Below are 27,966 nucleotides of genomic sequence, written 5' to 3' on the forward strand. Positions count from 1 at the left end.
ACTTATAATGTGCTTAAAAGTTAACTTTAGCCAAGTATTTAAAAAATAAATAGCTTCCCTTAATATGTGCTAAATCTGTTTTAGTGAATAGTTTATATTTTATCTTAAAATATAGTTTTTATGTTATTGTTAACCCATCGACTATAGTTACGTTTTAAAATGTTTTACTACCTTGTATTTAGTATTATACTTTATAACGATACTGTAAGAAAAGTGCATGAAGTACCTAATAAAAAATATTACAAAAATACTTCTTTGAATTTAAAGTAATCGGAATGCCGCCATAGTAACATTTAAATTTAAAGGTTTGTAGTCAAGTTGAATAAAACAATATTTATTTACTTTTTACAGGTTTTATTTACAAAAATATATATTAAACCTAATTACTTATGTCTTTACTTATAACCTTCACCTTAATTATATTTATTTTTTTGATAAATATAAGTCATCATCGATGAATCATTAATTAAAACTTTAAATTTTTAGTACAGATAAGTCTCAGTCTGTGATCTATAGAACGAACTTAGACTTTGCTCAAACTTATCTAACGAATTGAGTCGAAGTCTGTATTTATAAATATCGCTTTGAGTGCATCGCTTAACGGCCGTTTTCAATAACGTATCTCTAGTTACGGATACATTACTATTGCTGTCACCGTTTAATGACAAGATCTTATCTATCCATAGTTATGTCCAATGCTTTATGTCGATAGGTTATTGAAATGTAAGTAAGCGTAAAAGGATAGATTTGTCTACCTCTAGTAAGTTAAACTAAGGATAGGTTATTGAAAACGGTCATTAGTCCACCATAACGACAATTACCACCGAACATAGAAAAAACACAGACTATAATCCGAACAAAAAGGAGATGAACAATTCCTTGCGTCATCACAAAAGCTGCAGTTATTCTAATTTTGAAAATTCCAATATGTTGCTGCTGTCACCCATAGCTATCACGTATTTTTAGAAATGCGTTCCGTTTCTCATACCAAAGAGTATGTAAATAATAGAGGCGGACTGCCTAAATTTAAATTTAGTTTAGTATGAAACGTGCAATTGATTATGAATTTGACTTATGTTTGAAATAGTAATTACAATTGGGCGACGAAATATTATCCGGCTAAGTTTGAAAGCAAACAGTAACGTTGTGGATTTCGGCTATATCCGTTTTTTACAAGACTGTAGCAGTCATCTGTCAATCTATCAATTACTACATGTTTCATACAACCGAGTGAATCGCTTTTTTCTTACGTTTTGCTAGGCTGACTCATAACTTAACAAGTCTGTATTTCGCATAAATCATAATTAATTTCCACTTATTTCAGTAAAACTAATAATCAAATATCTTTTGGATACTGTTATAATTTAGTATTATTTGTGTTGTAATAGTTTGTTTAATAGATCTCAGCCTCAGACAGAATCGTGCATGTCGTGGGAATTTTAACCATCTAAACGACTAATGTTATTGATACATTATTTTCAACACACTTGCCGTAAGGCAATAGTAAATTATGCAACTGTTGTGTAATAAGGGGTATTTAAACATGAATATGAGTTTATCATATCTGGTGTGATAAATGTATCACACGAGTGTTTTAATACCTAATTATGAACAGTTGCATACAAGACTTTATCTACACCCATGATATGAATCCTCTATAAAAGATTGTAAAACAGCTTACTGCTAGCAAGCAAGTATATAATATGTTACCGACAATGTGTACCATTGAGGTATGTAACATAAATATCAATAATCTTAAATGGTACGTTACGCACTTCACCGAGGTAATGTAATAGTTATTTAAACAACTATTGTGTAATAAGGGATATTAAAACATGAATGTGGGTTTAGTATCACATGAGTGTTTTAAAACATAATTATCAACAGTTGCATACAAGACTTTATCTACATCCATAATATGAATCCTCTATAAAAGATTCTGAAACGTTAGCTTACTGCTAACATTAAAAAAGTCAGTCCTAGTAACCATAATATCACCCAAGAGAGTGTTTATTATGAAAACGGATGATATATTGTACTGAATTTCATTACAACACTCGTTTGGATGATGTAATGGTTATTAGGACATTGCGTTTTAATGTTAGCCATAAGCTTACTGTTTTTATCTTTAATAGAGGATTTAAAGCATGGGTGTAGATAAATCTTATTACTTTTATACTCATAATCCAGCATTCTACCCGCTTTACTTTATAATACCGCGCTAAGGCACTTTTTTTTTAAAAACTTGGTTAATTTTGTCTCATTGGAAGTTCTAAGCGGGTATCCGGAATACGCTTATTACAAAAGTAACAATTACTTTTGTAGGTAATATTATTATTACCTACAAAACCTATTATGGCATGTGACTTTATCCAAGAAAATGTTAAATTATTTTATCTACACCCATGCTTTAAAACCTCTAAAACAGTTAGCTTATTGCCAACATTAAAACACCCAATATCCTAGTAACCATTACATCATCCAAACGAGTGTTGTAATGAAATTCAGTACAACATTATATCATCCGTTTTCATTACAACTCTCGTTTGGTGACATAACAGTTACTAGGACTGGATTTTTCAATGTTAACAGTAAGCTGACTGTTTCAGAATCTTTTATACAGGATTCAAATTATAAGTGTAGATAAAATCTTGTATGCAACTGTTGATAATTAGGTATTAAAACACTCATGTGATACTTTTAACAAACCCACATTTGTGTTTTAAATCCCCTTATTACACAACAGTTGCTAAATAACTAAAATAAGCCACATCAATATATTTTACCATTTTTAGGTGAGATTGGACTTTTATTAATTTTTTTTTCCTCGCAAGTGTGTTGTACTTGATCAACTATTATAAGTTTTACTAATTATAGTGTGTTCAGCTAAGATATGAATTGTAGATTTGAAATAATTACTGTAAAATAACTTCCAATTTACTAAAATAACATTAAACTTTATTTTTTTACTACTATATATTTTTATAGCTAATTTTTTTTCCATCTCTTACTTTACTCTCTATTTTTCCTTTTTTTTAACATTTTCATTTATTTTGTATAAGGATTTAGATAGAAAATATTGTATATATATATAACAAGGAGTCTCTTGGACTAACGAACTTAATTAGGTAACACATACAGAATACAAACTTATCGATTTATATAATAATTTTAGTAACAATATTATTGAAAATAAGCTCAACGGAGTCTAACGGAGTTTACCATAAATAAAACTTATATATTATTTTAATTGTTGTATATGTTTTTCAAATTTGATATTAAATTATATAATATTTTATCACCATCTAGCAAGAAAATTAATATTACGAAAACACATTACTTAAAAATAATAAGTCAAATAATGAATGAACGAATGAGTTCATATTTTAACAATAATAGATGTGTTTGTACTTATTTAACATAAAGAATTAGTATAACGTGAAACAGCATACAATTTTTATGAGTTAATGAACCCGAACTAAAAGGAATGGTATAATATGTAGCCAATATTATAATATATTATATATTAATTAATCGTCACCCTCATCATATGTAGGCGATGTAGGTGAGTAGTTAGGTGACGTTGGAGAGTATGTAGAAGAAGGACCAGCAGACGATGGTGAGTAAGCCGGCGTGGATGGTGAATAATTTGGAGACGTTGGTGTATATCTTGGTGATGTCGGCGAGTATTTGCTTGACGTTGGTGAATAGTTCGGTGATGACGGAGAATATCTTGTGCTGCCGGGATGTTGAGGAGATGATGGAGAGTAAGCCGGGCTCGGTGAATACTGTGAGTTGCGGCTAGTGGGAGAGTATTGGGGACTTGTTGGAGAATATGTCGGACTGCCACCTGATAACGATGGCGATGTTGGGGAGTAATTCGGCGAAGTCGGCGAATATTTTGGCGGAGAGGGAGAGTAGTTATTCGAGGTTGGCGAGTATGATGGAGACGTCGGAGAATACGAAGGACTTGTCGGGGAGTAAACGGGTGAAGTTGGAGTGTAATTAGGTGATGATGGAGAATAGCTCAGTGATGCAGGACTATATACGGGACTTGTTGGAGAATAACTAGGTGAAGATGGAGAATAACCAGGAGACGTGGGAGAATATGCAGGACTTGTTGGCGAATAGGAGGGACTTGTAGGAGAATATGATGGACTTGTTGGTGAATAACTCGGCGATGTCGGTGAATAGCTGGGAGATGTGGGAGAATAAGCAGGACTTGTTGGTGAATAGCTGGGTGAGGTTGGTGAATAACTTGGAGATGTTGGAGAGTACGAGGGTGACGTTGGAGAGTATCCGGGCGACGTTGGCGAATAGCTGGGGGAAGTGGGGGAGTAAATAGGTGATGTTGGGGAATAATTTGGCGATGTGGGAGAATAAGATGGACTAGTAGGGGAATAGTGTGGAGATGTGGGAGTAAGACTGGGAGACGCAGCTGCGTAAACAGGACTAGTTGGGGAGTATGATGGTGAAGCACCGGCGGGAGAAGCATAGGGGGACAATGGAGCGCCCGGAGAGCCCGGTGATCCAGGTTGGGGCGACCAAGCACTGTATGAAGGCGACATTCCTGAAGCATCAGACGCGCCAGAAGGTGAGAACGACGGCCCAGGTGTCATACTGCTGCCAACTGTAATAAAGGAAATTTATAATAATTAGTAAAAAAAAACAGTTGAACACAAGTGCATTTAATTATTTGAAAATTCATTGTTAAAAGTTCAATTTTACGCACCATACTACCAAACGTGCGGTAAAAATAGTACTCAACTAAGTACCAATTTTACCGCAGGTTCCATTGAATAGAGCCGTGCGCATCGTTAATGGTTTTTTTAATAGAATATATAAATGAATTCCACCCACTATAGTTTCACATGAAGAGTAAGAGAATAGGCTGAATAATCGAACCCCTTTGGGAGCGTTTTTGCTCAATACATGTCTCACCTTAATGAAATGAAACATTTAGTTCCAATTATCACCACGAACGTCATCTCCATAGTATAACTTTTAAGATTATTATTGCTATTTTTCCAACTGACATTCTTGTTATATCACCTATTACTGTACCCACTGTTTTCTTGCCGATATTTTAAATTGTGTTGGACACACATACGGATTTATTTACTAACATCTCATGAGTAACATGTTGTTTAATACTACTACTAGCTTTAGTATCATAAATAACTATTTGTTAATGCTTAAAATATACTATATTATGCACTTGGACGATGACTTTCTAGGGTAGTAGGGTGCTGGTAATGGGTTTAAATTAAAAATTAATTTAAATGAGCTGAGACCGTAATATATAACTTTAAATAATACTAAGCTTAGACAAACACATTGTAGACGTCCTATATGGCCCAGTGGATCGAATCCTAGTAGGTGCAAACATTTATATGATAAATATGGATGTTTGTTTCCAAATCATAATAATTATTTGTATGTACGTATGTTTAAGTAAGTATTAGATATATTGTTGTCTTGCAACCCATAGCACAGGCTTTGCCTAGTTTGTGGGCAAGATTTATGTTAAACTGTGTCAATATAATCTAATTATATTTTTATTTATATATTAATATACATATCTATGGAATTTAAAAATAAATTACCTTGACCAGGTGACCAAACACTGCTACCATATCCAGGTGTATTTTGATTTGACCAAGGAGTCATCAATGGTGTCATTGAGGGTGTTCCGACTCCAAAATACATTCCACCTCCAACTCCCATTCCAACCCCCAAACCTCCCATTTCCATACCATGCTTACATTTCTCAGCATCCAGTAACAAATCAAAACATCCTGAAAATATTTAGGTTCAATTACTTTTCAATATATAATATTCTAATTATACAAAGTAAGAAAACAAGCAGAAGTACTTTTTAAGGTGTCACACTTATTAAATGTTTAGAACATTTGAAAATTCTGCAAAGTTTTAATGTACTTATCAGTGCTCATTGTACTTACCAGTTCCCATTCTGGGCAGCTGACCCATTATAATATTCTCCGATACACCTCTCATAGGGTCTACTTCAGCATGACTGGCAGCATCTAACAGCACATCAACAGTTTCTTCAAATGAACATCTCATGAGGGCACCAGTATCTTGTCTATTAATACCGTGGCGTGTAATAGCCATAAGATGACCTTTTGCAGTCATTACGTCACAAAGTAAGGCCAAATGTCGGTAGTTTACGTAAAGACCATAGAACTGCAGTACAGCATTCATTTCTTTTTCAACCGATTTTCGTACAGCTTCAATACCCAATACTTGGAAAATTTCACAAATGTCGTTACTAAATGTTCTTATAGGATCCACATCCCTTTCAGACAGAACTTTCATGAGTGATGTACCATCAGTTTCCAACAACCATTCAGCAATAGCTTTAAATTCTCCTTGGTCTGTTATTGTAATTCGTTTCTTTGCTTCAGTTTGTGGTAAGTGCATGTATACTTTAGCTATGGCTTCTATACCTTGAAGGGTCATATCAGAAAGCATATTAGCTTCAATACATCTGAGGAACATGTCATCTTCCATTTTATCAACAGTTTCTTCTTCATTGTCTTGGAACTTGCTTTCTTCATTGTTCATTATTCTTATACGAAGGACTAGTTTTTCAGCATTATCATCATTAAAAATACAATTTAGGTCATCACCAAACCCAGCATTAATCTTTTCAGCTATCTGTTCCATGGTTAACTTTTTATCAGTCATTCTCTTGCGATCCAATTCAATACGTAAGAGCCAAGGGGATATTTTAGTTGGGTCAAAATCAGGCATTTCATAATAAACATTGACGAATTCCTGATCTTCAGCAATTACAGTATTTTGAGGGTCAGGGTCATAATAAATAGCAGTGTTAGCAGTGACTTTACGTAATGTAGTATGTTCCAAACGACACAAAACATTTTTAGCTTTTTCGGCGTCACGAGCTGCTCCACCAATAAGGAATACAGTTAGGGATGGAGCTTTAGGTTTTTTGGAAATATTAATGATTTCTTTTAGACGGGGTACACCAAGTGTTACATTTTTGGAAGACACACCAGCAAAATGAAAAGTGTTCAATGTCATCTGTGTGGCCGGTTCTCCCAAAGATTGTGCTGCTAGAGCTCCAACCATTTCACCCGGGTTTACTTGGGCTTGTTGAAAACGAGTTTCTATTTCCCCTATTAACCATTCAAAAGCTTCTGTTGATAAACGATAGTCTTCAGAAACAAACTTTGTACATAATGTTGATCTTACAAGACATTGAAATAGCAATGTTGCGTTTTCATTAGCTTGTTTAGAGAGACGGTCCTCACCAGCCACAATAACACATTTTTTCAGTAATTCCTTCACACCCTGTATCACTTTTATAGGACTTAAATCTGTAGGCATCCTTTTGTTAATATGGAAAATCTTCTGCACATTCCAAATCATTCTCTTAAAATTACAAGGCAATACAACTTTCGATTCGCCACTTGGGAATATCTGACGCAAAGCTGTTCTATCTTTGCTTAATTGATCCCATTCACTTTCTAGATCAGCAATCACATAACCAGACTCAGTTAGTTCTTTGATAATATCTTCATTAAATATTCTCTTGAGATACCTTTCATTTGTGGGATCAAACTTGAACTTCTTTTCAAATGTTTTGTTGGACAATTTGATAGTTGGCATGTTTTGGAATTCAACAGTTTCGCCTGCCAAGCCATCTTCGCCGTAACGCAGCTGAATAAGTTGTCCAACTGAATTACGTACTGTACCATCATAATGAACCATTACCGACTCCATAGCCTTTATAAGACGTCGCTGAATATAACCAGTCTCTGCAGTTTTTACAGCAGTATCAATAAGACCTTCACGACCTCCCATAGCATGGAAATAAAACTCAGAGGGGGTGAGACCGGCTAGATACGAATTTTCTACGAATCCTCTTGATTCAGGACCATAATCGTCTTTAATAAAATGTGGTAATGTTCTTTTACGGAACCCAAATGGAATTCTTTTACCCTCAACATTCTGTTGTCCTACACAAGCAATAACCTGAGAAATATTAATATTTGATCCTTTAGAACCTGCTACCACCATAGCTTTAAGGTTGTTGTACTCAGTGAGAGACTTCTTAGCTGATCCACCAGTTTTATCACGAGCGTCGTTCAAGATGCGATTTACTTGATTTTCAAATGTTTGTCTGAGTGTATTACCAGGTGTAGGTTCCAGTTCCATGTTATGTGCTTTCTGAATTACTTCTATGACATCATCTTTCGCCTTCACAATAGCACGCTGAATCTCCTGATATGTTTGTGGATCAGCAATTGTGTCACCAATACCAATTGAGTGACCTTCCAAGAGAAGCCAGTTGTTGATTACAGTCTGAATATTACCATAGAAACGGCCGGCGGTTTCATGTCCCAATTCCAACATACAAATATGCAAGAGTGATCCTGCTGACGCACCTAAAGATTTTTTACACAATATACCCATTAGCAGTTCGCCATGCTCAACAATTACTCTAGTATCACCAGGAGAAATCCATTTATATGGGCCATCATCTTCTTCATCAGGATGTGTGGAATGTGTACGAACCATATTAACATTACCCGGAATAATCAAAGTAAATATTTGCTTGCCAGTCCAAAGGGGTTGTGGTTTTAATATACATGGCTGAGGAATTTTACCATCCCATGTGGGTAAAAACATTAGAAGATTCATAACCTGCTCTTTTGTAAGAAATACATCTCTTTTAGTCATTTTTCTAACAGCTGTAAGTGTGTCTTGTACAATACCCATAACAGGTTTGTTAGCTTGTGGGGTTATGATTTGCCTAGGTGTAATATGTATGTTTTCTACTTCAGCTCTTGTCTCCATTGACTGTGGTACATGTAAGTTCATTTCATCACCGTCAAAATCGGCATTGTATGGTGATGTACAACTCAAGTTCATTCGGAATGTTGACCATGGTAATACCTTGACTCTGTGACCCATCATACTCATTTTGTGCAGAGTGGGCTGTCGATTAAATATAACTAAATCATCATCCCTTAAATGCCTTTCCACTTTATAGCCATATTGCAAATGAAGATCTGATGGTTTTGGATGAAATCTTAAATCTATCCTTTCGCCATTGTCACGTACTATGTATTTTGCGCCAGGATATTGGGCATTTCCTCTCCTGACAAGTTCTTGCATTCTATCAATATTAAAAGGAGTGACTAATTCAGGGAAAGTCAAATTCTGAGCTATCGACCTTGGAACACCTACTTGATCAATACGCAAATTAGGATCAGGTGTAATGACAGTTCTTGCTGAAAAATCAACACGTTTCCCCATGAGATTTCCTCTAATTCTTCCTTCTTTGCCTTTTAATCGGGCTTTAATTGCTTTTAATGGTTTTCCTGATTTCTGCATAGCTCTGTAATGATATTAGAATTAATATAAACATCACATGTACATTTATTTGTTACTGTTTAGTAATAATAAATAAACCTTAAATATTACAACATTCTTACTTTGGCATGCCAGGCATATCATTGTCAACAAATGTTGCCACATGAAACTGCAACATCCTTATATTGTCAGCCAGAACATGAGCAGCTGCACCAGATTGTTCATTTCTCATTAACTCATTGTTTGCTTTAATAATATCAGCAAGTTTGTGTGTCAAGTCATCTTGATTTTTTGCAGATCCAAACATAACAACTGCTGGTCTAACAGAAAGAGGAGGTACTGGTAGTACAGTGACAATCATCCAATCGGGTCTGGCAAACTTGGGATCCATACCCAATATAAATGATTCCTCATCTGTAAGAAATCATTATCATAATGAAATCATACAAACATACACATATCATACAACATACATCATAGTATGTGACTTATACCTATTGCTGCACTGCTTTACAGAATACATATTCTTAAGCTAATAAAGTAATTTTTTCTGTTTCACAACTCTCACACATGTCCTCTTACATTTAAAAAAAAACCATTTTTATTTCCAGTATCTTACTTATTATTTCTGATATTTTTCGTATTCATATTTATTCAATGCTATTTTAGGCCTATGAGTAGCATACAATACCTACAGCTCAATGCTTCGTAAGGAAAATCTATATTGATAATTTAATAGTACCTACCACTTCTATAATCTAAGGTACCTAAGGTAATGATATTTATTTCTATGATAGTGTTAAATTATTTGTATAATAAGGGAAAATTTTAATAATGTAGGCACTAGGTTAGAATCACTGATTAAGCATCAAGTATCTACTCAACATACGAAAATGCAATAATTATTATTATTACATCAAATTTATTAGAAGAATTACCTATTAAGTAAGTTCTGTTTTACCACAAAAAACAGAACTTTTGAAATTCAAAGTTACCACAAGAGAAGGTACAATGTAGGTAAAGATAGTGCTAACAAGTAACACCAAACAATGAAAAATATATGCTACTCAATGGTGTATTTTGTAACAGGTCACTGTTACTCGTACTTTTGAGTCACATTCACTTTCATACGTAGTATTGCTTTGCCTAGTATGACTCAACTCTAGTTGCCAGCTTTTAAGGAAAGTGTACATGCTTTTTTTTTAAGGTAACCATGTTGTATCATCCTAGAACCACTGTACAAGGAAAGCTCATTCCACAGCTTTGCAGTACATGGAAGAAAGTTCCTTGAAAACTGCACTCTGGAGGACCGCCACACATCCAGATGGTGGTGATGATATCCTAATTTGTGGTGTGTCATGCGAAGTTGGAATTTGGTGGCAGGACAGGTGAAACAGCTCTTTTGAACACTGCCCGTGGTAAATGTGGTAGAAGACACACAATGAGGAGACATCTCTATGGAACACCAAGTGACCCAGCCATTTCCACACCACTGGGTTAACATGTTGGACAGCTGGACACTACATGTTATGCTTCCTGATAACTTCAAGGGAAACAGGTTTGATGGGTGCCACCAGAGTGGATAACATGATACACATCTAGATCTCATGCAATGAAGTATTTTTAAAGATATAAAACAGCTTAAGTGGTGTGCACCATATTGAACTTTCCAGTGGTTAATTTGTGAAAGGCTGGTGGTAATCATTTAACATCAAGTGCAATGAAAGGTGTATCGCAAACTAGTTTCAAGGCATCTTTCCTCATATTCTATAAAATAAATAAAGAAAACATTTTATTTACCCGTAATTTGCTTTAATATTTCCCAAACTCGTTCTGCGGTTATTATGATCTTTTTCTCTTGTGTATCTTCATTTGCATGTTTCCATTCCGCAGTCAAGTCCAAACCTTGTCTCCTTATTGATGGTTGGTAATGGCCACAACCTCCATGTCCTGTACCTCTTTTACCTTCCTCACCTTCTTTACCTATATCCATATCTTCACCTCCCTCACAAATATTTTTACCCTTACATAAATCATACACATAAGTCAACCTTTTACGTGGCTGTCCTTTTGATTTCATAACAACTTCTTTAATCTTGGGATTTGTCTGAAAAAAACCATTTAAGAATACAATAAGAAGTGCTGCCATTAATTTTTGCTACTGATGTTCTCCAAACACTTGGATAAAGCAGTAGAATAAAATAGAAATAATTAAATGTTGGTAATTAAAGTTATGAAGCTACATCAGTTTGCAAAAGGATTTATGACATGCAGAGAAAAACTGATAAGGAACTCCCGGCAAATCTTTTAAATCATATAATATGTAATTTGCTTAGCCTACTTAATATGGAAATAAATTTGTAATTGGGAATAAAATTGTAATTTTAGATGGCCTGCACAAATACAGACAAGAACGAACAAAGTTCTTTATTTGCCAGAAACACTCACAAGTAAAGTTGTTACAAATTTAAGAGCAGGCATATGTTTCGTCTTGACAGACATGCAAATATTTTTGTGGTTTCACTTCACAATATTATAAACCTAACACAATCAATAATTACTGCTACATTTAATTTAATCAACGTAAAGCCTACTAAATGACAATGCAATACACATTTACTTTTTTTACATTACTTTAATAATAAATGAAATGCTAAAAGGTAATGTAGTAAAAATAATCACAACAAAATATAATATTATTGGCAAAAATAGTATTGGTGCCAGTTACCACTTCGTTTGATAATATTTATTCATTTATTGAATAAAAACAATATTTTTTTAATGTGTTAATAATTAAAATTTAAATCTATTTAACACTGTCCTCCTCTCTTATTTCATTTGGTAATTTATTAAATATTTCTACACACATAGCATGACAGTTTTTTTGGTACAAAGTCGTTCTAATGTGGGGTACTCGAAGTTTACACTTAGTTTGTTTCTTTCCATCCAAATCATAATTGTTAAGATTTCATCTTTACAATTTTGTCATTATTTATTGATGGGTTAAGGTTTGGTATTAAAAGAGAAATGTCGTCCACAAAAAGTATGCATTTTTGTGATGTAGAATTTGGTAAATCATTTATATATAGAAGAAACAGCAAGGGCCCTACAATGCTGCCTTGTGGTATACCTGAATTTGAATAAGTCCACTTGGATTCATAAACCATAATATTACAATTTTGTCCAGAGTTTGTTATATGAACACATTGTTTTCTATTTTTAATATAAGTTTGTAGCCAGTTCAAAGTAATTCCCCTTAAACCATATTGATAACATTTATTTAACAATATATGTCAACATAGTCAAATGCTTTGGTCATTTAAAAAAATACACCTGTAACTCTTTTTTTATTGTGAATATTTTTTAAAATATGTTTTACTTAAGAAAAGGTAGCACTTGTAGTACATTTTCCTTTTTGGAATGTGTATTGAGCCTCACATAAAACATTAAATTTTGTAAGAATCTGAACCAGTCTACTTTGCATTAATTTCTCATATAACTTGGATAGGATCGGAATTAGAGTGATCAGTCTATAGTTGCCTGCATATGTTTTATCACCTTTTTTGTGGACTGGTCTTATTATTGAATATTTAAGTTTTTCTGGGAATTTTCCTTGGGTTCTAATACTGTCTGGTATTTCTAAAATTGTACAAAAAAACCAAGGGACAAGCTCTAGCAAATCTTTTACACTGCACATACAGTTTTTTTCTTTCTGCTTGAGTTGAATGAATTTAAATGACAATTTTTTTACAGTGGTACATTAATCCTTCAATAAACTATCCTAAATGATACATGAGCTTATAGGTTGAGTGTTTAATCCCTATTGTGAAGACTTCATATTTCTCCAAATTACACGGTGTTTTATTTGAATGAGTTATATCTTTGATTTCTAAATCTGCAATTACTACTTGTCTATTATCAATTTTATCTATATCATAAGAGTAATAATGCAGATAAGGAGACAACATGTTAATTTCACCTAAGCTAAATTGAAATTATGAAATATTCTACAAGAATTATTTCAACAGATGTTCATATCTCACAAAGCTTTTAGAAAAATGGAAAAGGTACTTACCGGGCTGACAAGAAGTTTAGAACAATAGAAACAAACGCATCTCAATATTTTGATAGTTTTTGTTATGAATCCAATGTGAAATACTGGTTTAGCTAAATCAATGTGTCCAAAATGACCTGGACATTCAGTCATATTCCCAGCACATGTTTGACATCTGGATGTCCTATCAATAACCCCTTGCCGTGGATCCATAAGACCGCCAAGTTTGGGTCTACCACCTTCCATGGTTTCAGGAAAGCGAATGCCACCTTCGGTAACAGACATCCGTCGCTGTGAAATAAAGTTATACGTAGTAAGCGAATAAGCGAAGTTCAAATTGAATAAATATTATGTTGTAATTAATATTATAATGTCCAAATATAATCCATTCAATAAGAAAAGTCTTGTCAGGGTGGTTATTGAATTTCGTAAAACTTGATAGGAAGTATTCTTTCACATAAATAAATACACACTATTTAGAATAATAACTTATGACCATTAGCTTACAATTTCATCTGGAGATAAAATACCAAATTGCACTCTTTTTACTTGTCGCACAATCGCCTTCGAATCACTCGTCGTCGCCATTTTGACGATAATGCGAACTGCGATGCTAGCTCGAATCGGACTCAACAAAAACTGACAAAACTCAAAAGTCAAAAACTGTCGAGTGACAAATCCAAAACAACAAATAAAACAAAATTGTATAGGTCGTGCCAATAAAGAAACGATTCTAAAATGGCAGAAAAGCAGGTGGGTCTGACAGCGAAACAGAGGTGGAAGATAGATCATATTACATGTGCGAGTGAGAGCAAATCATTGGTGGTTTATTTATTGGGGCGATCTATACACGTCATTACATCGTACAAAGAGTAGTGTACCATAAGTTACATTCAAATCTAGAAATAGACAAATACCTTTAAATATTAACTCTAAGATGTAGCATCGATAATTTCATTACATATATAAAGGACAAGCGATATACAACTTAGGCTGAGATACTACGGGACAAAGCTTGATGATATTGCATCTCTATCGGATGCGATACTGAGAATATAATTCGCGACTGAGACATAGTCATAACCGACTATGGTTCTTATCAATTGCGCTAAAACTCTATCTTATCCTGTAACCGTACTACATAGGAGATCACTAAGGGGGAGCATCGTACCTAAGATCTGGAAATCAGATTACGTTACACCTATCCATAAGAAAGGTCCTAAGCAGCTTATAAACAATTATCGGCCAATCTCCAAACTCTGCAAACTGGCAAAAATACTAGAACGAGTATGATCCGCTATATCCGATTTTAAGGCTTCATTTTAGTCCCTTTCAACATGGCTTCGTCAAAGGAAGATCCACCATATCAAATTTGGCTCTCTTCACAGATTTTGTATGTGATAAAATGGACAATCGAAACCAAGTTGACGCAGTGTACACTGACTACAGCAAGGCCTTTGATCGAATTGACCATAACATACAACTACTCAAATTAGCTGAGGCAGGTATTACGAGTCGATCTGTTTCGCTGGTTTTCTTCCTATGTAAAAAATAGATTGTAGGCTGTAGTGCTCAACGGCTTTACCTCTTCATGGCGCAGTATTCCCTCTGGTGTGCCACAGGGTTCCTTACTAGGGCCTCTACTCTTTATTATTTTCATTCATGATATTGACATTTGTTTTCATAATTCCAACATTTTGCTCTTTTCTGATGATATGAAAATCTACAGGGACCAGAGTCTTCTTCAAGATGATCTATTTAGAATCGATCAATATTGCCAGATTATTAATAGATTAGATCTTAACGTTTCTAAATATTTTGCCATATCATTCACGCGTAAGCACAACGTATATAGATCCGCATACAAGTTAAAGAATCAAGAACTGGATCGTGTATCTACTATAGGAGATTTAGGTGTAACAGTCGATAGTAAGCTACTGTATGACAAACATGTAGATTTGAAATTAAGGAAACGAGTAATTTTTTTTTGGATTCTTTCTATCCGTTGAATATACTCTTCATATTTGGGGGCATCGTCGAGTAATAAGCTTTCATCGAGATATACCGTCTCTTGAGTGACAGAAGAAAATTTTTCATCATCACTATCATACTCTGAATCATCAGAGTCTGTTTCTTCAATAACAATGGGACGGCCGGGCTGGGGTGGTAAATAATAATCATCTTCATCCATTAGCTCCTCATCATCACTATCAAGTGGAATGGAACGCCCAGTAACCCGTCGACATTGTCGAGTCACTAAAAAAATTAGATATAAATAATATTAGAAATATCATCAGTAATAAGTATCAACATAAAAAAATTAGAGTTACTCTTATTGCATGTAGTATCACATTCGAAAATCACCCTGCCTGCATGAAGTATCATATTTGAAAAGAGGAAATTACCCTAACTGCATGCAGGATCATATCAGATACAAACTTTGGGATATGCAATTATAAAGAAGTAATTGATAAAACTTACGCCTTTTTCCTTAGAACTTAGCAGGATCCATCCTTTTTTCACGCAAAACAAAGAAATACTTGGATGCGGAGGAAAATCTTGTGAAAATCAACGTTTCAAATCTCCAATAAACACTAACTGGCAGAAATGACAGCTTCTAAAGTTTGTTGACAGATCTAACGAACCATAGCCAAGTAAAAACATTTTTTTTTGTGTTTGGGTTTTAGTCAAGTGTTCAATTCTGCCTTATGCACGTCCTATAGACCACTCAATATTTTTTAATCTGTATAAATCCTTAGTGTATCATAATTCATATATGATACGATATGCGGTAAAGGGGAGAGAATCCTTAATCTAAGACTAGGTAGGACCATATTTTTAATAAGTTATAATTGCTTTTATAACTTTTTTGTTTTTTTATTATTTTTATTTACGAAACAAGTTGCAGCGCGCGGGATAAAGAATCGCACATTGTTTCACAACCACAAAACTGTCTGAAAATGTTTGTTAGTCAAAATTGAGTTGTTCCATAGTTCCTTTATTACAGCTACAATGTGGGGAAACGTTATTTTATTTTCATTATTAGGTACCTATTCTTGCATTTATTTATTGTGCTTACAAAATTTCGATTGATATATTTCAATTGATTGCAACAAAGACTAACGGGTACGCTTTCTTTAAATGTTGCCAAACTATTTAATATCTTGATCCTTTTAACCAAAAACACTTTGCCCATACAGCAAAAAAAGAAAGCGGATCTTCTTAGCACTCTTAGCCTCCAGTTTAACTTAATAACAATGGAATACACTGCGGACCATGCCGTGGTGTTAGAGCTATCTGCCGGAAGAATGTACAGTTCAGACAGAAAACTGTTCGGCAAGCTGTTTTCCTGTACGGCTTTCGTGATGGTGGGCGGCCGGCGATCTTCTTGTATACCTAACGGGAACATACGTCCCACTTGGGGCAGGACAGACCCGCTGACAAACAGATCAAGCGATAATGTACTTTTCCCGCTCGAAAGGCACGGGAAGCCAGATTCGAACGGGAAGAAGACCCGATATTTTGAAACAAATTTGTCCAGCCGACAAATTACAATAATACGACTTAGAATCACGTAACTTCTTAGTAAGCCGTGCCTATTAAATTCTGTTTATAGTGCTTTGATTATTTTGTATTATCTTATATAATAAAAAAAATTAAAGACAAGTATTTTTTTTTTAATATTTCATTCCGCAGATTTCCCGCCCTGGCAAAAAAGATAATTGGTCACGTTATGTATACCTAATACATACCTAAATGAGTGGCGCTTTCGAAAGCAAGGACTGGCAGTTAGTCTGGATAAAGCAAACGCTTTCGATCGTGGATGGCACAACACTAAACTTCCCTAGTTTATGCCATTGGACCACCAGCGTCCTCTCTGGGGCAACAGGTCTTTATTGAGGGATATTTCTCGGACCTGAAGCCCGTTAACATTAGTTTTCCAAGGCTGTGTGCTATCTTCTACACTGTTTTTCTGCATATAAATGACATGGTGGACGCCACCTGATTGCATTGCTTTTATTTTGAAAATTTTCAACACTTGTTAATCAAAGAATATATGTACCTATAATAAAATAATAACTAAATGCCATATAAAAATTTAACAAAGTACTCAACTTTAATTGTAACTTGAAGTAATTAGGGAGCAATGCATAATATCTGGATTCACATTCTTGGCTTTTTATTATTATTATGATTTGGGGATTAAAATGCACTTAAATCCTAGGATCTATTGTGCCCACATTCTTGACTTATTACATGTCATTGATTGTAACTGCAGCGTGTCTTTTCCTAAAGGCCAGTACCAGTGGGAGGCTCCTTTGCACAGGATGTCGGCTAGATTATGTGACCACAACGGCGCCTATTTTTGCCGTGAAGCAGTGAACATTACTGTGTTTCGGTCTAAAGGGCGCCGTAGCTAGTGAAATTACTGGGCAAATGAGACTCAACATGTTGTCTCAAGGTGACGCAATTGTAGTGCCACTCAGAATTTTTGGATTTTTCGAGAATTCTAAGCGGCACTACATTGTAATGGACAGAGCGTTTCAATTACCATCAGCTTAACGTCCTGCTCGTCTCGTCCCTTATTATCATAAAAAAAGGCTAAAATATGGTTGCGGGATGATGGTGATGGCTGGTCCAGGCTCCACGTTCGTGAACGGACACTACTTGTGGTAGCTGGTTGATCCGGTTATTGTGATACAGCTTCATAATATATTCATTAAAAGAATTTTGTTTGAATAGGCAATTAGAAATAATTAAACACAAAAACATACAAACTAATTCAATTATTGTTTGATGACAGATATGAACCACATCATGGTACCAGTTTCAGTGACCAGTTTTTTATTTAATGATGGAAAGGCGTAAAGAACAAAGTGGTTCCACAGGTGGTAAGCGAGTTATTTTTTTAATTTCAAAATAAAACATTTACACAGCGCAACCTTATGATCTATTCCTATTCCTTGCAAAATCACTTCAATAAATATACTTTGGCAAAAGAAAATTCTAGCTTTAACAGTTACAACAATAATTATCAATGCATGATATATATAATATATATGTGTGAGTGTGATGTGATGTGCCTTGACTGAATTTCATTATAGTAATTATTCAATCTCTTTGTGATACTCATTACATTTTACTACTCGACGCACAATTTGTATTTATATCAAGAAAATCCTTGAGCAGTATTGTTCGCCGTTTCTCTGCAATATCCATCTGGTTTTCAAGATCGCCTCTGTCTGTTGTTTCAGCTCGCTCCACTTTCCAGGAAAGGTTCTCTATCTCTGCCTCTAACTGGGCCTGCAAACAGCGGAATGTGAAACATAAATACTTTAGCACTTGCAATTTTTGCAAGCGGTTACAACTTAGTATCCCGTAGCACGAATTATGAGGTAAAAAATGTTGTAATTGATAGAGTTTTTGTCCACGATTCTAATGCTACCACTCTTATTACAAGGTAATGCACTGTTTCAGAGAAAAAAGCATTATAAGTATTATAACCTAACCTCAAATTATGATATTTTTAAGGATTGGGACATTTTTACGGGGAGGAAAGAAAGGGAAACGTCTAAAATTCGTTTCTGCGTTGTTTTAACTGTTATAACATAACCTAACCTAACCAATTTTAATAAATTGTAGTTGATAGAGCTTTGGGCATTTCATTCACTTACTAGTGTGGTTTAAAATAACAATGGGGTTCATTGTTTATAAATGTTTTCCGTTTATCTAAAAATAATTATTGATGAAGCCGTCTAATCTGTCACAGACTATTTTTTACATTTCATTTCACTGTTTTTCATACAATTTATGGCTGTATGGGCTTGAACCCTTTGCCTGTCCAAATATTTTACGAAGAAACCAAAATAATTTTATGACAGTTTTTAGCCTCCCGTCGCGATGTCAGCGCTCATGTAGTGTTTATTTATATGATTTACCTGTTTTAGGTTAATTTTTTTCGTTATTTTCTTGAAAACGGTGCATTACCTTAATAAGAGTGGATATCATTATAATCGTGGACTAAAGCTCTATCAACTACAATATTTTTTACCTCCAATTTCGTGCTACGGGATACTAAGTCCAACACTTCAAAACTTTGAGTGTTTTAACATTATTACAAGCACAAATCAAAAATCCTTGAACCGTGATTAAATATCTCGTCATCTAATACTTAGTAGTATTTTCTTTATTTTAGTTTAATAACTTGTACTTGTTATAGAAAGATCATTTATACGTCTAGATAGACTATGACAGCTAACCTCTATTTTGAGCAATTCACGCACACATCCAGACTACCGATAAAAACAGGCCAGGAAAATTAGTTTAGTGTGCGTGACAAGCTACGTCTTACATTCGCGATTTGTATACACGTATAAATAATCTATGATCGCACCATTTTAAGAGACCGGATGAACAGCCGCCGACTTCCATTAGCATTGGACTACGCCGTTTGGATATGAGTGGGAGAAGAAAAACGTTAGCCACAGAGTCAACGAACACCAAGAACTTAAGTGTTCCGACGGCAATTTACCACTTAAGCCCCCCATTCACGGGCAAGCCATTTGGCGCCGCTCCATTTGGAGCGGCACTATTTGGAGTATTGTAAAAATTTTAGCTCACTCAGGGGCGCGCCAACACGCCATGCCAATTCGTATACACAGCGACACTAGCGGTCGGTGCTTTTTTTATCAATAATTTCCCTTTTGAAAAATGAGTTTAGATTCTGATGATGAGTTTCATACAACTGCCATAGCGGTTTGATTGTATATAAAGCAAAAAAAAAAACAAAAAGAAAATTTTGCCACAAACAATGATATTACCTAAATTTCAAGATATTCCGAAATTCCGATTACTCATCATTATGCCGCAAAGAATATAATACTCTCTGACGATACAGTGTGCAACCGTGCGTATTATTATTTTTGAGAGTTCACGAGCCGTTTGGAGCGATGGCGTGCCCGTGAATGGGGGGCTTTAAAGTATCTGAATTTCATTTTCTAGTGTTATAAGCATGCTCTTTCTGCTGCAATACACAACCTCGTGGGGTTGCAGCCTATCTTGTATTTAGCTGATAGTTTTATATTATGTATTTGTTGTATGTTGGAAGGAAAGCCATTGAGAGTGCCTATTAAGATTAATAAAAAAATAAGTTGTTAATGTCTGCATATTTTACCTGCTGATATTCAAAAAGCTCTTTTCTTGGTCCGGCATCCATGTAATAGGCAAAGGGATATGTATATTGTAGTGTGTATCTGCAACGTTTTAGTAATTTTGCCGAGTCCCAAAGGTATTGCCAATCAATCCAGGTACCTTCACCCGCCATAACCTGTTAAATGTATCCATGATTATATACAAATATGTAATAGGTAGGGCCTACCATGCCAACCGAACTCTAAAATAGAATATTGGTTGTACTCAATTTCATGTAAGTAACTATATGTTATGTTAAGTATTCTTTAACAGTCGTAGCTAAAACGCTCTTTTTAATTTTTTTTTATGGAATAGGAGGACAAACGAGCGTACGGGTCACCTGTTGTTAAGTGATCACCGCCGCCCACAATCTCTTGCAACACCAGAGGTATCACAGGAGCGTTGCCGGCCTTTAAGGAAGGTGTACGCGCTTTTTTTGAAGGTACCCATGTCGTACCGTCCCGGAAACACCGCACAAGGAAGTTCATTCCAGAGCTTTGTAGTACGTGGAAGAAAGCTCCTTGAATACCGCACTGTGAAGGACCGCCACACATCCAGATGGTGAGGATGATAACCTAACTTGTGGCGTGTCGTGCGAAGGTTGAATTAGGCGGCAGGAATCAGGTTAAACAGCTCTTCGGAACACTTCCCGTGATAAATCTTTTTCATAATCTGATTTTTCGGCACAAATCACCCATGCGTATTATTGTAAAGGTGGGTATTCCCGACCGCGTCAACATTCTGAATGGAGCATCGCCGCGACAAAAATGACTCATTAATTCAAATTGTGGAGTTTGGTGTCGACTTCCCGGTTAAGTCGAGTTAAATCTTTTATTGGGCGATGTATATACTTTTAAAACATGATCCCCGAAAATGTACAATACACATATGGTACGAAATTGAAATACAAAATTGTTGAAAAACGTTTGTGTGATAAAGCTTGCTCATAAATATTCCTCTGGTGTTGCAACAGATTGTGGGCGGCGGTGATCACTTAACACCAGGTGACCCGTACGCTCGTTTTTCCTCCTATTCCATAAAAAAAAATATAAAATAAATTACATTCTTATTGATACCACAGAATGGGAATGGAGTGAACACCCTCAGGCTATTTAATAATATGTTTTATTGTACGATATCACATAATATATTGTAATGAAATTAAAAAACCCGCTGAGATTCTTGCGAACGATCTTATTAGGTCTGTGGCATACTATTTCGAATTATCGACGATCAAGTCATCTGCGATTGTCTTAATACTTTGGCGTGGCGTAGAGATGTGGGGAGTCTGTGCATTTTCAATCGCCTACATCATGGGGAGTGCTCAAAGGAGATGATAAAGTTAATACCAGCAGGCGTATTCCACCACCGGACATTATGTTAAAATCATGTCGACATCTAGCATTATATTGTATTCAGTGTCCAAGAGTCGCTTCACCACATCCTATCATTTGAGCCTCTTGCCTGTCTGTGCTTAAATAATAATAATACAAACTTTTTGATTAATTCTGCTTTTCAAGCTGGCTAGAGTTTGTTCCTCCAACTTGAGTGATCTTGCATGATTTTCCCAGCGCTCATAGTAATGTAAGTATTTCTTTAAAGCTTCTCGAGCCTATAAGCAAAGAAAATCTATTTATTGTCCAATTTTGACTACTGTGGGTGTTTAGACACATTGAAGATGGAAGTGTACTATAAATAGCAATAGCAATGTACAATATATTTAACTAAATATATAATAAAAACATGATGTCCGAAGATCATAATTCATACTTAGATATTTATGGAACATAGCATAAAGTAAATATAAATAGATACTAGTGGACCCGACCGACATGGTTCTGCACACGTCTTAAATTTGAAAAATCGGCCCAGCCGTTAGTAGGAGTTCACTAACATACACATGAGCAAGAGAATTATATTATATGGACGGAATTGAGAATCTAAACCAAACTCAAATTCACTGGAACACACAAAAAATCATCAATTTCTTTTTTAAATTTAGGAGGTTCTTTAATTGTGAATCTAAACCATTCTCGAATCAACCTGAAGACACACATAAATCTCAATTTAACTGGAACACACTAAAAAATCATTAAAATCGGTCCAGCCATTTAGGAGGAATTCAGTTACAACAGACACACAAATCAAATATAAATATTAAGATACATAGAAAGCATACCTGTGCATGTTGACTGTCACTGGACAAGTTAGGATCCTCTTTATACCGACTGCATTCATAGTACTCGGAGCCATGACACTTCCAATCTCCTAAACACACCCAGCAGAAATCATGCCTGCATGCTCCACACTGCATATGATTGCAACCCCCATTCTTTTCAATGCATATCTGACATTTTGGACAATCCTATAACAAAAAATTGTAACAATATTTAATAATATATTATTAACTAGCTGACGCAGCAAACATTGTATTGCCATATAAAGTAATTAAAAAAAATTTGGGGTGTCAAAAGTAGATGGTACTGATCCATTGCCATCTTGCAACCCTATAGCGGGTTTGTGGATGAAACAGAATAATATAAAAATCGCGATAAAAAAATAGGGGTTGATCTTAGAGGGTTGAAAATTTAGGGATGCATGTATTTTTGTTATGCTGTATCATAAAAAATAAAAACAAAAAATTACGTCCAAAAAAAAAATTTTGGGGTTACCCTTAACATTTAGGGGGATGAAAAATAGATGTTGTCCGATTCGCCACCCTAGCCGATATGCACGCTAAGATTCACGAAAATCGGTCAATCCGTTTCGGATGAGTTCAATTACGTACACCGTGACACGAGAATTTTATATATTAGATATTTACAATTTCAATATAACTGGGACCTTCAACCAAAATCATGAAACATATTAAATAAACACTTTGTATTTGTTTTGAGTCATTTATAATTACATCACCATCAAAAATATTGCATCAATTCTGAGCATATGACTTTGTTTAATTTAAGCATAAACTGATTATATAGGAACAACAAAAATAGATACTTCAAAAATGGAATAAAAAATATGCTTTAACAGCAAGCCAAACTGTTGTTAGTTCAGTTAAAAGTTTTTTAAATATGGAGTTCTCATTATATAGTATTTGGTTCATAATTTAAAAAAAATTCAATTGTTTGTGGTTCTCCTGCATGTGTATGCACAAGTGGTTAAACATATGTATGTAGTTAAAACTTGAAAAAAATACTGCAATTAGTCTAAAAAGGATGTCCCGTTTCACGATTTCATGTAGGCGATATTTTGAGTAGAGAAATGTTTAACCATGAATAGATTTTGATCCCGTTCATCTAGTAATCCAATCTCTGATTGATTTTAAGCTTTTCTCATCAAGACCTTCTCAACAATATATTATGAGGGTTCGTATCTATTGTGGTTGCTGAGGAATAAAATTTCCAATGCATCAACTCAATGTATTTTTTTTATTATAAGGTTACAGGGCTAAGGCTTATGAAAATATTTAATTGACATTTGCCCTTCTTATGTCATTACATATATAGATATGTAGTATGTACATATAGGTCAAGAAGTTATAGGTTATACAACTTGTAAAATAAAATTGTATCTATAAATTTAATTTTATAGGTCTATAGGTATATATTTTTATTATTTATATTATCTTTCAATTATTTTAGTCATGGTGTTACTGTAGCTAATCTTTAAGAGTTAGGTGCATAAATGATGTCACACTTCTATCTAGATCTATTAAGATACATAATAGCTTTAAGGGTAAATGTATACACTTCTATAATAAAGTCCCAGCCACTGTTCAGGCATTGTCTATAAATAAATTTATTTTTTTATAAAAAAAATGGCTCTGTCGTAAATCCTATTACTCCACTGCTGAATATCTAAATAATCAGACAGCCTGGGACTAGATTGTGATTATTTTATAGCGATAGAAATGACTGTACAATATTGTATATTTTTATTGAAAAGAGCGCAAAAAAATAATGCTGGGAGAATTTCTTGCGCGGCTTCTTCTCTCGCAGAGCGCCATTTGTTCCCAAAGCGATAGTAGTATCTAGTAGTTATTAAAAATGACATCAAAAAGAATTCTAAAGGAATCAATTTTGAGAAAATAAATGCCTTTTATGCCTTTTAAAGAAAAATATTATTGTTGTAGCACACCTAAATACTACTTACGGTTTGCTTTACAAATACCATTGCTTTAAGCCACCAAGAATTCTACGGTAAACATAGAAGCCAATACAATCTAGCTTTATAATATTAGTACAGATACCTTAGTATGAGCACTAATGTAGTTAGCTGTTTCGGAATCATCAGCACACTTGGTCAGCCACAGGCGTATTGTGATGCAGTCGGTGGGGGCGTGATGTGGCGCCCCGCAGGAGAAACATGTCAACAGCTCACAGCCCTGGCATTCCACTCGGCGGGCACCTTCACGCACCCAAGCTCGGAATATCCACTACAAGCAAACAATATCATCATAGGGCCACATGTGACAAGAAAACCATAGACAGCTCAATAAACTTGTGTATTTATCTGCTGCCTGTTGCATAGCTTTTGCAAAGCCTCTCTCAAAGACATGCAAGGTGAACTTTTCAAGTGGGCTCACATAGAACTATTTCGTTACAATCAGCCCTCCTTTCTCTGTCTCTTTGGATTTGTCCAACCACAATTAAATAATGAGGTCGCGCTGTAAATATCTGGATTCCAAATAATAATGCATCTTAACCGAAGAACATTATATAATTTAGCTATTGACAATCATCAGGATACAGCACCACTCAGCGCACTATCATTTCTGATCTTCAGTTAAACATGCAAAATATTTTCCGCTTGGTTCATACCAGTACCAATGAGAATTTAACTTCTGAGTATTTTTATTGCATCACTAGACTTCTCTCAAAAACAACTTTTGACATACATAAGTTTCATTCCTTTGATCGAAATGAATAAAAATATGTTGATTTGATTTACCTAATATTGTATGAATTTGTGGATATGTAATCTTTTTATCAACTTTAGAATACCATTTTGAAATATCATACACACTCCTACACACTCTAAATATAGTTATTTTTTATTCTATTATCACCATTACAGTTTTATAGGTACAATGTTTATGAATAAACAATAATATACAATTGGCAAAATGCATAGAATATTTAGTAAATCATTACAAATTCAAGGTTGAAATTAAAAAAAAAATACTTTACCTGACAGTTAGGGCCTGGGCAGAACCTAAGTTGAGGGTGTGATTTGAGATGGTCTTTAAACATAAACTGCTGATATCTGTCTCTGAGTGTAGGTTTTGCCACATGGGACAATACGAAGTCTTCAGGTGCTATCACCTCACATTCTTGAGCCATGCATTGTATAGTATTTGATACACCTGATAACAAGTTATAAAAATAAATTGTAATCCCTATAAACAAATTCAATTGTCCCCGATTGTGTGTTGAAAACGACTTAGCCTGACTCGCCGGGAGTAGGTCCTTTAGGGATATGGAATCGACAGCATTACTCATGGAAGCAATATGTATACAATAAAATATCAAACACAATCCAGCAAAAAATACGAACAAGCATATTGACGGATTATACTGTCTACAATAATATTTTTCTAGCTCATTACAATTAACAATCCTCTCATTGCTGTTTTATTTTTATGAATAGAACCTTATATTATATTTAATATATAATTTTTTTTTTATGAAAATAAGGGACGAGACGAGCAGGAAGTTCAGCTGATGGTGATTGATACACCCTATCCATTACATTGCAGTGCCGCTCAGGATTCTTGAAAAACCCAAAAAATCTGAGTGGCACTACAATAAATCTCGTCACCTTGAGACATAAGATGTGAAGTCTCGTTTGCCCAGTAATTTCACTAGCTACAGCACCCTTCAAACCGAAACACAGTAATGTTTACACATTACTGCTTCACAGCAGAAATAGGCTCCGTTGTGGTACCCACAATCTAGCCAGCTTCCTGTGCAAAGGAGCCTCCCACTGGTAAGGTACCCAATTTAGGTAATATGAAATTTCCATTATATGTTTATATTGTAATTACAACTGTAAAACATTTTAAGTTTAACATTTGGATGGAATTGTATATATTGTGAATATTTAGTTTATAGATAAGGGACAACTGCACATTAATATTTGATTAGCTTTTCACTTACCCTGCATTATTTGTACTTCAAAGTGCATCGCCCAACACTCATTGCAAAAATAGTGTCCACAAGTAAGTGCACTGTATTTCTGAGTTGAATTAGCAGTGGCACAAACTGCACAAGTAGAACAACTGATATTTGCTGAGAGTGAAGGCACTCTAGGTTTCACACGGCTGTGTATTAGAACTTCATTTGGGTTTTCCTTATATTTATCAATAATTTCTTGTGCATTCCAATCATATGCATGTAGAATCACCTATTAGATCAATTATTAAATAAATATCATAGAGAAAAACTTTGCTAAACAGTTATTGACTTGTGTTTGAAATAAAGAAATTCAAATTAAGTTATAACCATTATAATTAAACTTATACAATTATATTGTTATTCAAATGAATCATATACTAAAATGAATGAAGAGTGTATATGTATTACAAACCTTTGCTAGTGATGGTGTTATTTGTAGGCTATTACTAAGTAGTTCAATGGATTCATTAAGCAATTTTTCAACTTCTTCAACTCGTAAGCAGGAAAATAAAAAATATTCTGGATCAGTTTTACTTTGATCAACTGTTTCCATTTCACAATCATCTTGCTCTCCATAGTAGTCTCCGTATTCGTCGCCATCGTTGTCTGAATATTCCATATCAGAATCGACAGACATAATTTAATTGTATAATTAAAACAGTTCAATCAAACTGGAAGTTGTAATAAATTTATAAAAGATTTTTAATAAATAAACAAATAATGTAAAAACTCATTCACAAAGTAGACAAAAACCAAGAGTCAAGACCAATTTAATAGGCAAAGAGGATATAAATACTACGTAATAAGAGGTGGGCCGCGGGACTGCCTAAGCAAAAATCGAAGTTTAGTTTAGTATGAAACGTGCAGTAATTTGACGTTTGAAATAGAAATTACAGTGGCGATTGGCGACGGAGTATAATCCGGCTAAGTTTGAAGATTTCGGCTATCCGTTTTTTACAAGATTATAGCCGTCACCTGTCATCAATGACTGCACGTTTCATACAATCGAGTGAAATGTGAATCGCTTCGGTAACAAGGCTAACGTACTCTTCCACCTCCATAGAGTAAATATCAAAGGTACTCTGTGGTAATTAGTTTCCTTGTCTTTGACCTTTTCTTATTTGCCCAGTAGCAGCTCGTGTTCTGTGCGCAGTAGTACTTGTACTACAAGCA

General features: G+C 34.7%; 2 protein-coding genes across 3 annotated transcripts; both read right to left on the reverse strand.

The window, feature by feature from the left end:
* Positions 1-333: 333 nt before the first annotated feature.
* LOC126966379 (DNA-directed RNA polymerase II subunit RPB1) lies at positions 334-14,088 on the reverse strand. Of its 2 annotated transcripts, XR_007729725.1 has the most exons (8): positions 13,928-14,088; positions 13,442-13,711; positions 11,167-11,473; positions 9,489-9,780; positions 5,964-9,391; positions 5,607-5,798; positions 1,874-4,630; positions 334-1,601 (listed from the first exon to the last, which is right to left on the reverse strand). XR_007729725.1 is itself a non-coding variant. In XM_050810368.1 (7 exons), exons 1-7 carry the CDS (start codon positions 14,006-14,008, stop codon positions 3,531-3,533), a joined length of 5,670 nt encoding a protein of 1,889 aa, XP_050666325.1. In that variant the 5' UTR covers positions 14,009-14,088; the 3' UTR covers positions 334-3,530. The 2 variants fall into 2 exon arrangements, 1 of the variants encoding a protein (XP_050666325.1); XM_050810368.1 differs by having other exon boundaries at positions 334-4,630.
* A 4,213-nt stretch (positions 14,089-18,301) lies between these two features.
* Positions 18,302-27,573, reverse strand: LOC126966395 (potential E3 ubiquitin-protein ligase ariadne-2). The gene is made up of 8 exons (XM_050810397.1): positions 27,206-27,573; positions 26,776-27,022; positions 25,807-25,982; positions 24,867-25,052; positions 22,791-22,976; positions 22,107-22,223; positions 20,595-20,747; positions 18,302-18,724 (listed from the first exon to the last, which is right to left on the reverse strand). Exons 1-8 carry the CDS (start codon positions 27,428-27,430, stop codon positions 18,554-18,556), a joined length of 1,461 nt encoding a protein of 486 aa, XP_050666354.1. The 5' UTR covers positions 27,431-27,573; the 3' UTR covers positions 18,302-18,553.
* Positions 27,574-27,966: the final 393 nt, after the last annotated feature.

The sequence above is a fragment of the Leptidea sinapis genome, chromosome 10 (genome assembly GCF_905404315.1).
Source record: "Leptidea sinapis chromosome 10, ilLepSina1.1, whole genome shotgun sequence".
Classification (NCBI taxonomy): Eukaryota; Metazoa; Arthropoda; class Insecta; order Lepidoptera; family Pieridae; genus Leptidea; species Leptidea sinapis.

Coding starts and splice junctions, on each gene's coding strand:
- LOC126966379 (XM_050810368.1), bottom strand. CDS start 14,008: ATGGCGACGACGAGTGATTCGAAGGCGATTGTGCGACAAGTAAAAAGA. Junction 9,392..9,488: donor GATATGCCTGGCATGCCAAA/GTAAGAATGTTG, acceptor ATATCATTACAG/AGCTATGCAGAAATCAGGAA. Junction 5,799..5,963: donor GCTGCCCAGAATGGGAACTG/GTAAGTACAATG, acceptor AAATATTTTCAG/GATGTTTTGATTTGTTACTG.
- LOC126966395 (XM_050810397.1), bottom strand. CDS start 27,430: ATGTCTGTCGATTCTGATATGGAATATTCAGACAACGATGGCGACGAA. Junction 25,983..26,775: donor TGAAGTACAAATAATGCAGG/GTAAGTGAAAAG, acceptor ACTTGTTATCAG/GTGTATCAAATACTATACAA. Junction 20,748..22,106: donor AAAGCAGAATTAATCAAAAA/GTTTGTATTATT, acceptor TACATTTAACAG/GTTATGGCGGGTGAAGGTAC.